Here is a 13326-nt window from a genome sequence, read left to right on the forward strand (position 1 = left end):
CATATTAATAAAATATACCAATAATCATATTTAGTAAAATCCACCAAAATAATTACAAAAAAACTACTCCTAATACTAATATCAATTTGACCAAGGAAAACAGAACAGCAAAATCATCATATTCGGAAGGTCAAGACTTAATTCAACTCATCAAAACAAATCTGTACCAAAAAGACAACCAAAAAAAGACCTGTTACAATATCAATTATACTCGAGGCGTAAGTAGCTCAGATCTGTTGAACATGTACACCAGAAAATGTACATACTATAGCACGAGAATATCATTGACCCAATTTTTCACAAAGTTATCATTCAGAAATAGCATGCAATATATCGCCAAACCATGTGAAAACATCAAATGGAATGTCTAAAAAACACAAAACAGATCATGAAACTAAACAGCAGCCAAAAGAATTCAAAAGGGCCAGCAAAATTATATGCTAATTTGTATCAATAGGCGATTAACAGTCTAACATCTCAATAAACTGAAACATCTCAAATGTATTTCAAAGCAGTAAATCCCAAGGTTCAAATACTCCATTGACTAATGAAAACAGTAACTTTAACAAAAAAACCTCAAAAGGCGCAACTAATAAAACCAAACCTAAGCGGTAAGCACAACAGCACCACCAGCTTCCTTAATCTTCTTCTCAGCATTCTTCGAAACCAACTTAGCTTTCACAACAACAGGCTGCCCCGTAGGCAAAACACCTTTACCCAGAACCTTAAAGTACCCAAACTGAGTAACATCGATTAGCGGAGCAGCACCATTATTGGCTTTAGCCTTGTCCTTGACTTCTTGGGGAAGAAGTGACCAAAGCTTGTCGATGTTAACAGTTGGACAATGGAACTTGTTACGGAGTTTGTGGAAATAACGCATACCGACTTTACCGAAGTAACCAGGATGGTACTTGTCGAAAAGGATACGATGATGGTGCATACCTCCGGCGTTACCTCGTCCACCTGGATGCTTCCTGTGCTTTCCGACACGACCGTGTCCGGCGCTCACGTGGCCACGCTTCTTCCTGTTCTTCTTGAATCTGGTCGTCATTTTCTCAAGGCTGCGAAATGGAGAAGGGGTAGGGGAAAGGGAAGAGCGGCACTGAGAGAATGGCGAGGTTAGGGTTTTGTGAGATTTTATAGATGGAAGATTGTTGGATTGGGCCAGATACAGGTTCAGCCCTTAGGGTTTTGAGAGATTTGTTAGTAGTTTATATGGGCTTGGGCCTTCATCCAGCAAATGGCTCATTGTCTCTCCTTTTTTATCCAGAATTTTATCCTTTTTCTTCTCTAATATTTTTTCTTTAATATAACGACTGGTTACTTTCAGGTCCAAGAAAATAAGATGTGTTAAAATAAAGCGAAATTTTCACAAACCATTATTGTTTAGTAGTTATTAGCTAGTTGTTAGCTATCATTTATTATATTACTTTTTATATTTATGTTTTTAATTTTTTAGAGTGTATTCGATGTATTTAAGCTACTGTATTCATGAATACAGTAGCAAAACGCGGCGTGAATCAGGGGATTCCAACTAAAGGTGTCTAACGGGCTGAGTCAGCGCACTTTCGGACCGGCCCAGATCGGATACAAAGGGGGTCGGGTGGGCTGGGTTAATAGGGTAAGGGGGTTGGTCCGTTTACCTTGGTGCAACCGGTTAACCGGCCCGGTCAACGGGATTTACTGTAGAACCGGTTAACCGGACCGGCCCAGACCGGTATAACGGCTACTTTGAATTTTTTTATTTTTTTTAATGGGCCCGACTTTCTGACCATTGGCAACGGTCTGCTGGCCCTTGGGGCCGTTGCCCAAGGGCAGTTTTGCACAAATAGCCCATTTTTTTTTTTAAAGATTAACACCTTTTGTAATTACCTAATTCGCCCTTTGAAAAAATATAAATACACCCCCCCCCCAATTCTTCTTCATTTCTTCACTCATCTCTTATTTCTCAAACTCATATTCTCAATTATCATTCTCTTATTCTTCACCTAAAGTGAAATCAAGTATTTGACTCTCATTTTTTTTTGAAATTTAATTTATCGTATTATTTATTATTTGAAGCTTGAGTTTGAACAATTGACGTTTTTTCGTGGTAATATTGGAGTTGCAAAATCATCAAGTGTTCAATTTATTGCCGAATTCGGTGCACTCCTCCAACTCTTTCTCTTATTTACTATTTTTTTTTTTGCATATTTAATTTTTGCTAGTAGTTAAGTTTTCACAATATGTTTAATGTTGCAAAAAGAGTTTGTAATAAGGTTACTAATCAGGGAAATAAAAAAAGAGGTAGTACTTCTGCTCAGCATCTGGTAGTAATTTAAATGACTCTACACATATTCTTGAAACATTACCTCATAATAATATAAATTATGAACAATTACAAAAAAAATTTGGTATAGAAGATAATGAATTAGAAATGGAAGATGAGATGCCACTTACACTAGTAGTATTGGAGCTGGTAGCAGGGGTGGTGGTTGTGGTGCTAGTAGTAGACCACATGTGGCCCCGACTATTAATCGGAGAAAAAGAAGTAAGGTTTGAAATTTTTTTGACGAAATAGAAGGTACTGATAGAGTTAAATGCAACTTTGTAATGATAATTTTAAACATAAGACTGGAGGACAATCAGGGAGGACTGAGACACTTAGTAGACATATGAGAATTGAGCATCCTATAGAATGAGGCTCTGATGGAGATGAAAATCAAGCAACTCTAAACCCTGCTACCGGAGGACTTATGAAATATAATAAAATGAAAGATCGTGGGGAGTTAGCAAAAATAATTGTTTTGGGCTGTCTACCTTTTTCTTTTGCTTCTTCATCATATCTTATTATGTATATTCCAAGGATTTATAATCCTTTATTTAAAGGTATCCCTAGAAGTACTTGTAGATCTGATATTTTTAGATTTCATGGACAATATCAAACATACATACGTTATTTATTTAATCACCTTCCTTGTAGAGTTTCTCTAGCTTCTGATATTGGTCATGCTGTTAATGGAAATGATTATTTGACAATTACATGTCATTGGATAGATGATAATTATTGTATGCAAAAACGTATTATCGCTTTTAAATATGATGAAGATCAGAGTCATATTGTTGTGTTTATAAGTACTACTATTTGTGAAGTTGTTGAATTTTATAATCTCAAGCAAAAAATATTGTGTATGTCTTTTGATAATGCTTCTAACAATAATGCCGCAATTTCAATACTAAAATTGCATTTGCAACCACCACTTGACGAAATTTTTCATGTTAGGTGTGCATGTCATGTTTATAATTTAATTATTAAAAGTGACCTTGATTTATTTTCAACTGAGATTACTCATGTTAGAAGAGCAGTTGGTATTATTCAAGGAAATAATAGACAATCTAGAATTAAAGGAATTTAAGAATAAGTGTGTCCAGTATAACCTTAAACCTAGATTCATGCCAGACGAAATTGTTACTAGATGGAATTATACATATATATTTTTAAAATGTTGCTACAAATATAGATTCTCAATAACTGAAGTTGCTAATGCGCATTGTACTGATCCAAACCGTATGTTAACAACTACTACTTGGGAGGCCATTAATGATATTGTTAAATTTTTACATAAATTTTATACAACTACTGTTGAGTTTTCTGGAGCATATTACCCGACTGTTACTATGGCTTTAGTACATATAGTTGAAATTTCTTTTCTACTCTTTGAATTTAAGAAGAAAGAAAAATATAAGGATATTGTTGAAAAAATACAAGCAAAATTCAAAAAATATTTCTTTTCAATTCCTCCGATTTACTTAATTGGTGCTGTTTTAAATCATTCTATTAAGATGTCTGATTGTCACCAATTAATCAATGCTTTATATACTTATATGGAGATTGGACCAACTGAAACGTCAAATATATATGTTTGTATGAACGAGCTAAATGATTCTTTACAATAATTATATAATTATTATGCAAATACAATTGATGATGATGCTCTTAATGTAGGCAATGTTAATCCCACTATGCATTGTACCACTTCTACTACTGTGGATGATGATGAAGGCCTTGATAGTTTTAATATTTTTTTCTACATTTTCTAACACTCAAACTAGTAGCAGGAAAATTGATGAACTTCAATTCTACTTGCAAAAGCAAAAAGAGCCTCGCACAAAGAAATTTTCACCGTTGGGATGGTGGCATGAGAATGGAAAGCAATTTCCTATTCTTTCCGCTATGGCTCGGGACGTGCTGAATGTGCCAATTTCAACTGTTGCATCAGAGAGTGAATTTAGCCAAGCAAGACAACAATTTGGAGACACCCGTCACTCATTGGGAAGCAATGCTTTGGAAGTTTTAGTATGTTTCAGAGATTGGATTAGGTCGGAATGAAGAAATCAAGGACGTGAAGATGTTGATATCCCAGAAGACGAGGAACTTGGAGATATATTAACACATGGTAACCCATCTGAATTTAACACTCCAGTAGAAGGCCAATCAGTTCATATTGATTATGAAGAACTTACTAAGGCAATGCAAAACCTTTGAATTTAATTTTTTTCCGTTAATTTACCTGTTATTAAATGTAAACCTTTCAATTTGTAAGTTTGAATTTTGAAATAAATGTAGCACTTGCAATTTATAAGTGTAATTTTTTCTCATATTCATTGTATTCTTTATATTAATATAACTTACTATAGTTATAGAAAATTAAGGGTGTCTAATGGATGGGTCGGCCGGGTTGCGTAGGAAAAAGTTGAAACCGTCCGGGTTTCGATTCGGGTCGGTTACGGGTTAGGGGTTACCGGGCTTAACGGGTTCGGGTTCATCCGGATAAAATATGATCCGTAAGGGTTACGGGTCCAAGGGGCCGGGCTGAGTTAGTATTTTTTATTTGTATTTTGTATAACTATTGTAATTTATATTAATATAAAGTAAAAATATAAAGAATACAATGAAGATGGAAAAGAATTACACTTATAAATTGCAAGTACTACATTTATTTAAAAATTCAAACTTACAAATTGAAAGGTTTACATTTAACAACAAGTAAATTAATGAAAAAGAGTAAATTCAAAGGTTTTGCATTGCTTAGACTCTAAAACATTAAACAAAAAATAAATAAATTGAAATCTAGCATTTAAACCGGTTCGGGTCGGGTCGTCCGGGCCGGTTAATCGGTTCTACAGGAATTTTGGTTGTCCGAATTTGACCTGTCCGGTTAAGCGGATAAATTAAAGTGAACGGATCAACCCTCTAACCCCAGAAACCCAGCCCACCCGGCCCCCTAAGTACCGGGTCAAGCCGGTCCGAGTTTCAACCAGTATAGGTCGGGCCGGGCCAAGTCAACCCGGCCCGTTTGACACCTTTATACAAAATACAAAAAAATTAAAAAATTACACTAACCCGGCCCCTTGTACCCGTAACCCTTACGGTTCATTTTTTACCCGGATGAACCCGAACCCGTTAAGCCCGGTAACCCTTAACCCGTAACCGGCCCGGTTCCAAACCCGTACGGTTCAAAATTTTCCCTACTCAGCCTGGCCCGGCCCACCTGTTAGACAACTTTAATTCCAGCTAGACAATTATTGTATTTGACTGTATTCACGATATGTATTTGTGAATACAATAACGTAAATAGCGCAAATCGTGGTATATTCAGCTGTTTTTAAACGGAAAGTGAATCAATTAACACAATAGACTCCTAATATAACTCAACTAACTCAATTACATATGAATATATACTGCAGATACATTTGAATACATATATACATCTGAATACATAAATTATATTAATTAAAAAAAACATATGAATACATTCATGGAATACAGTGAGACAATGAATACAATAAAATACGTAGAATACAGCGAGATAAATTGAAATACAATGAGAACAAAAGGCAATGAATACAATAAAATACATGAAAATACAGCGAGATACATTGAAATACAATTAACCCTAAAAATTAGGGGTGTTCATGGTTCGGTTTGGATCGGTTTTTCCTTAAAAAGAAACCAAACCAAGTAAGTCGGTTTTTCAAATATTAGAACCAAACCAAACCAATTAAGGCGATTTTTTCTCGATTCGGTTTATGTCGGTTTTTCGGATTTTTCGGTTATTTGTCAGTTTTTTCTTAAATATAAGACATACACTACCAAACACACATTTTGGCGATCACATTTTTAACGTAACACTATCAAATCAATTGACCTTTGAGAAATCTATTATTTACCAAGATATATTGATAATAATTGAATCAAATAGTGATGAATAATTTAAGGACTCAATTAAAAATATAATATTCTTAACATGAAATAGATTTTTACACTTAACAAAAGAAAATACCAATTAAACTAGAATGTAAAGGTAAAGAACTGTACTAAAAGTGCAAACGATTAATATTTACTATAAAATTTTTAAAACTTTGAACAAAAGTATACGTGTGTGTGTGTATATATATATATATATATATATATATATATATATATATATATATATATATATATATATATATATATATATATATGTGTGTGTGTGTGTGTAATAATAAATTTAAAATAGCTACTCCTATATTCGGTTTGGTTCGGTTTTTTTAAATTAAAACCAAAACCAAACTAAATTTGATCGGTTTTTAAATATCAAAACCAAAACCAAACCAAACCAAAAAGTATCGATTTTTTGGTCAGTTTGGTTTGGTTCGGATTTTCGGATTTTCATGAATACCCCGGCTAAAAATCTTTTTAGAGACTCCATCTAAATGAGCAAGCATTTGGGGCCCGTTTGGCTATTCAAATTTGATGTCATTAGCCTATGCAGCCCCCATTTATTTTCTCTTCTCTTTCACCATCTCTGTTGTGGTCTTCTCATGACCACGTTCACCTATGACTCAATCCAACAACAACACTCCTCCATTTTCTAACTCATCCCACAACATCTTAATGAACTCTCCTCACTGTTATTATCCTCAGTTTCACCGCTCGAAATATTACAGAACCTTAAACCCAGACGGTTTTCTAATTTGGGCCGTCTTCAATTTTCTTCAATACCCGAAATTCCTGCTTCACTGGGCAGGAATTTCTGGAACCAACTTGCTATTGAATTTCCTTCACGGAGCAGGAGAGAACTCGTTAGGTATCATAAAAAGCGTTGAGAGAGAGGATGGAGAAAAATCTGAAAGAATGAGAGAAAAATAATACAAAGCGTATTTTATGGCTTAAGGGTAAGAGGTAACCATAAATAGATATTGACTACAAAAATTAAAAGATAGTCATAGAATATCATAGAATATAATTTTTTAAAAAGGTATTTATTTAAAATAAATAAAGTATCAGTCTTTGCCATAGGAGGTAACTATTCTAAAATAAATAAAGTTTTGTGGTCTCATAATTGCACAAAACAAAGTCAAAGTAGTAGCTAGGGGCCCAGCTTTTTTCGCCGAAATTATACTGTCTATGTAAGGGACTAAAGGACAGCAAATAATATTACATATATTATACGTTAAATTTTCTTGGCTTTTTCGCATGTTTATTTATTTTATATTTTTTGTATGTGTTGCATTTCCTTGTTGAAAATCATGCCTCGCCGCTGAACTAGTAGCTACAACACATTGACAATTTGTTCGAAGTGTCTCATACACCGGGCTTGCTGCTCACTTTGAAGAATTCATGATTTATAATATTACTTTTTTCATTGACGATGGACAAATAGAAAAGCTAAAGATTGCGTTTAAGGTAAAAGCTTTTCATCCTAGTAATGAACTCATGTTTGGCCATTTTTTTTAATTTTCCTTTAAATATTATTGGTTCAAGGAATATGATCAGTTTTTGAAAATATTTTCAAAAAATATTTTAAATTCCTGAAACTGATTTAGGGCAAGAAAACTCTTTTTTCAGAAAATTTTCTTCCACTCATAAAATTTAAATTTTATTTTTATAAATAAAATGTGTCCAAACACAACTTCAACTTTCAAAAATTATTTTTCAATACAACTTCAAAAATCTCTTTTTTCAAGTTTCAATCAAATCCGTATCCAAACGCTAGTGAAGTATGACGTTGTAATTGCTTATTTTCTTAATTAAAAAAATTATTATATATAGGGGGAGGGGCTTACATGATGGGAAGTCGAACTTCACTAGCAAAGTGAAAGTTCAGGCGGTCAACAATTGAGCTACTAAGATATCCCAAGTTGTAATTGGTAAGTTGTAACTCCAATCAAGAATCATTGTTTCCTTTACTATGTATTGTTTTATTTTCATTTATTTTATCACGATACTAGAACTACTGTGTCATTGTTTACATTATTCAGGCACTCATACATTAAAAAGAAATTTTCTGAATCTTTAAAATCAATTGGGCTTGATTTCAATGAAATTGGTAAAAATTATATGGGGCGACCAAACAACACTCATACATTAAAAAGAAATTTTCTGAATCTTTAAAATCAATTGGGCTTGATTTCTATGAAATTGGTAAAAATTGCATGGGGCGCCCTATTTGGTCGCCCCCATTTAACTTATACTCATATTTTTAAAATTATTTAACCTATATCCTAATTTTTACACCTTGAGGCCCCTCCTTCTTCCTGCTACCTGTGCGCTCTTTTCTTCCTCCTTTCTTTTCCTCTTCCACAAATGAAACTCTCATCTTTTTCCACAAGAAAATACATGAGTCATGAACAGCTTATTTGGATGGTTGTTGCATATCGTTTCATAATGTAACGTGTCGTATTGTACCGTACAGTAATGTATCGTTTGATGAATACAATGTTTGGATGGATTGTGTCGTTCTATCGTCGTTTCATGGTATCACGCATCAGTAATATGATGAATAAACTTGCAATATTATAAAGAAAAATTATGATACAGTATATAAAAAGATAGGTTAAATAATAAAATAAAATTGTTTAATAACAATGAAGGGTGAGATTGAGAGAAAAAGATAAGGTAACGATGCAACTACACCAAATCGATCGTTACATAAAGTGGCATATTTCGTCGTTACGTAACAACGGATTTAACGATACGATACAATAAAATTTAAGTAACAATAAAAATAAATATTGTATTTAAAGTAACAATACGATACAATACGATACAATAGGTAACAACCATCCAAACAAGCTGGAAAGAATAGCTGCTGTAATCACCTTCATCACCTCCAAAGTTTTCTTTCTCCAACTGTCTCTGACTCGACAGTTCAAATGCAGTGCAGTGCCCAACATGGAACAAGATTGGGAGTTGGAATTCCATGTTTTCATTGCCAATTCATTCAAACATAAGAAATCAGATGGGGAGAGTTTACATAGTAATGTAAACTGCAGTGTTACTTCATGAACATAAATGGTGCAATTTATGAAATTTTTCAAGCTACTGCTACAAACTTAATAAGATCACATCAGATTTAGGGAAAGGTTCTTTGAGGAAGTAGACCTATAACGAGTTTGTGACTTTAAATATAGTCCATAAATCAGCTGAAGTTCAACAAATATAGAACAAAACTTCAGCTAAAACATGCTGAAATTCAACAAATAGAGAACAAAATTTCAGCTAGTAGAATGCTTAAGTTCAGCAATTACAAACAAAAACTTCAGCCAACACTAAGTTTACGCGAAAAACTTCAACTAAAACATGCTGAAGTTCAGCAAATAGAGAACAAAACTTCAGCTAGTAGAATGCTTAAGTTCAGCAATTACAAACAACTTCAGGCCCGTCTACTAGAATGCTAAAGTTTGCGTGATTGCCTTTGCTACTTCAGGCCCGTATGCCTGAAGTTTACGCGAAAAGTAGGTACGCTTGTATTTTTTTTGCAAAGCGGGTATAAGTTAAAACGTGACCCAAAAGCGGGTATAGATGCAAATTCCCATGAAATTGGGTACCTTTTTAATTGAATTAACCTAAATAGTGCTTGTAGGCAATTAAAATTTGATTAAATTTAAATTCATAAGAAATATAGATTTAATCTTAAATTAAATATATTTTAGTCCAAAAAAAGTATTATGGGCTAATGTAATTGGATTAATTATTTAAATCTAATAAATGGATTTAATGAATATGTCCAAATGGGTTGGGCTAGCCCATTTTATTGGGCTATAAATAACAAGCCCACTTTATTTAGCCGAGGAAGTCATATTATCTTAGAGGCTCAGTTTGTTGCCACGTGTCCTCATTATGGCAGGATCACTCACCCGGACAAACAGCGGGTCCGAGTAGGAAGAAATTTACTAAGAATTAGGGATCAGATCGAGTCGACTGATATGATAGATGGTATGGGAGTTATTTTGACTTGAATTCCCTCTGAAAGCGAGAACGCACTATATGCCTTTAAAATAAAAAGAAGGCTTCCCCCGCCCGACTAAAATACAACACTCGCGACCTCGTTCCACTTCCATTGTGGTATCTGAACTGACTGTAAGGGTCCTGTTTGTCAAATGACGTGGCATGCCAAGTCAAACGGAAGAGCCAATAAGATCATGCCACGTGTCAAAATGACATAGCATGCCAAGTCAATTACAAGGCCAGTGAAATTGCGTTACAACCTGTGCAAGTGAAATGTTCTGGCCAATCAAATGTGACCTTGTCACGCTTCAATCTGATTGGTCGAAAAGAGTTTGTTCTCATCACAACTCTTCCCTTCTACAACTATAAATATGGGTCTTCATAACTTAGAAAGAGGATCATAAGTTATAATAAGAATCAAAAGAGAGCTCGTGGATCAAACGCTGCAGAATTTACAAGCATTCAAGTATTATAAGGATTAAAAGATCAAGACGAAGATTCAAGAACAAGGTACAAGCCCTTGAGTTAAAAATATGTCAAGATCAAGATCAGACCTCAAGCACTTGGATTAATATAAAATAAAATTCAAGATTAAGCTCGAAGACTCTTTTATTTACTATTGAAAAGAAGAATTAGAGAATTCATAGAGATCGTAGCACTCAAATTATTTGAAATAAAATACTATAATTGTTGCACTATTTTCGGTCTTGATTATATTTTCTTGATGCAATTTTATTGTCTACAGTGCCTACCCAACCGCTTAAATTAAAAATAGCCGGCGAATATATAATATATGAATAATCTTTATATGATATGTGTTTGTATACCAACTAGAAAAAATAAATAATAATTTCGACCGACTATTCGTGTAAAGATCCCAAACGCTAAATTTATATGTAAAAGAATAAACTAAAAGTACTATCAACTTAGAAACTTTTCTTTTCATAATGCAAAAGATTTACCTTTTACAAGAACCATGTAAAAAAACTCATTCAAATTTAGAGAAGAAAAACATCGGTTATTTCTTCTGGACCAAGGGAGTGGAAAATGAGTTCATCTAATGACCCCAAAAAAATTATTAGTAGTACCTACATTTAGTTACATTTTTCCAGCGCTCATGTCACAGCCCTTCATTGGAATTTGATGAATTTATATGGTGTTAAAATATTGAATCTTACACTGAAATATCAGTCTACTACCAAGTTCAGTTGCATATCACAATTTCTAATACATGGCACAAGATTCTACATGTTGAACTAATGTTTACATTTTTGGTTACAACATTTCAATAGAACTTCCCCGAGAAGCATATGCATTCAAGGAAATTCCTTTCAGAATGTCTTGCAATGGGGGGAGGATTACAAGTTTCTTTTAGCTGCTGCACTTGGCCATTATTCTTCCCTTTCCCTTCAGAATTACCTACTTTAACCTCACAGAATTCAGGCGCATTCTTTTTAACGTATTCTCCTTTACCTTGTCCCTTCCTCACTCGGCTGAAATGGATTGGCCAATTTCATCTTTCGCATAAAAACGATACTACTATAACTTAAAAAGGTGTTGTGGAGAAGTATGTTTACCTTGTGGAAAGAGCTTGTTTAGATCCAATGACTAGACTGGTAATGTTGACAATAGGAATTAACTCAAGTAATGCTTTAGCTGTTGAATTGCTCTCCACAACCATAGTATCAACTGGTACCTAGAAGCCAAAGTTAAATCAAGAAATGTTAGTATGAAACAGTGTTTATGAATTGTGTGGAGTTTCCAATTAGTTGCACTCACTTTGGCATCATTGCATAGGCGGATGTATTTCTCCAAGAGATTCTTCCTCTTGTTATTTTCTTCATTCATGTAGATTTGCACCTGCTCTTGGCTCAATTGGCTTCTTTTTAACTTCCCAACTATATATTAAACAAAATTCAACTTAGCAACGTCCATTAGCAAGTCGTCTCATTTTGCTCTCTTTTTTTCCCCTCTCTTTGTAGCCGCAGAGGCGGACCCAGAATTTTTACGTGTCGGGGACACATTATTCTGTTCAACCAGTGCCCCCTAAAGACTTTTAATGTTCAGGATGCCAATTGCTTTAAATTAACCATTTACAAGGTATATATGTGTATATATATACAGGATTTCGGCCGAAATTTACGGGGTCCGGTGACCCCTCACCCATACACATGGGTCCGCCTTGTAGTAGCAAGAAACAAGAAAATTGAACCAGTATATTCAATATACTTTTCATGTTCTTGAATTCCCTGCTTTTTTTGAGTTAATTGACATGCCCCTTATGTGCTGTCCTGGATATACCATCTTGTCTGTGATATAGGTAAAACTAGATGAATTAAAAAACTGAAAAAGAATAAATTAAGAAAAAGATATTGAGTGGAGAAACAGACAGGAAATTGAATTCCTTAACAACCACACATATCCTTTATATGTGTGCTTCTGTTATTTCTATTTGGATGAGTATTGATCGAGTTCAAGTTAAAGAGTTACCTGGAATCGGGATGTAGTTAATGGAAGGAAAAATGTGCACAAGGCAGATGCGAAATTCTGGGCAAATGGCATAATCTAGTGCCCACTGAAGAACATGCAAGTCATTTTTGCCAACAGCTACATAAATATCATTAATTTCAGCTGCATCTCTGTTGCTTATTGTATCTTCTTCAATCTCTTCGATTTCCCCAGACATATCTTGAATTATAGCAAGTTGTAATAATGATGCTAGTTGTTCTCTTTTACTAGCCCCTCATCTTTGTTTTCATCTCTTCCAATAGTCCAAAATGGGGGGGGGGGGGGGTTACAATTGCGGACTTAAAGTATGTGTGGAATGGTCGTTGCTATCAATGACACCAAAAATTTGATTCTATTTTATCACATTGTGAGTAAAAGAAACTTTGTATTTCTCCTTAGTAGCATACTGCCCTCGTATTCTCCCCTTGGACGGAATTCTTTACGGAAGCATCTGGTCTTTTTCTTTGGACATAAACCTTTTTTCACGTGGGGAAGTTTTCTTGGACCATAACATGATGTTCTGATAGTGCAATTCAATTTCTAATGCTAGAAATCTTTGGCTTTCT

General features: G+C 34.3%; 2 protein-coding genes across 2 annotated transcripts; both read right to left on the reverse strand.

Moving 5' to 3' along the window:
• Positions 1-423: 423 nt before the first annotated feature.
• Positions 424-1155, reverse strand: LOC107779018 (large ribosomal subunit protein uL15x-like). The gene has a single exon (XM_016599358.2). It carries the CDS (start codon positions 1049-1051, stop codon positions 605-607), a length of 447 nt encoding a protein of 148 aa, XP_016454844.1. The 5' UTR covers positions 1052-1155; the 3' UTR covers positions 424-604.
• A 7794-nt stretch (positions 1156-8949) lies between these two features.
• On the reverse strand, positions 8950-13047 carry LOC107779019 (U-box domain-containing protein 33). Its single transcript, XM_016599359.2, has 4 exons — positions 12743-13047; positions 12032-12150; positions 11830-11948; positions 8950-11745 (listed from the first exon to the last, which is right to left on the reverse strand). The coding sequence occupies exons 1-4, from the start codon at positions 12936-12938 to the stop codon at positions 11538-11540; spliced, it is 642 nt and encodes a 213-aa protein (XP_016454845.1). The 5' UTR covers positions 12939-13047; the 3' UTR covers positions 8950-11537.
• Between the last annotated feature and the right edge of the window lie 279 nt (positions 13048-13326).

The sequence above is a fragment of the Nicotiana tabacum genome, chromosome 8 (genome assembly GCF_000715075.1).
Source record: "Nicotiana tabacum cultivar K326 chromosome 8, ASM71507v2, whole genome shotgun sequence".
NCBI lineage: Eukaryota > Viridiplantae > Streptophyta > Magnoliopsida > Solanales > Solanaceae > Nicotiana > Nicotiana tabacum.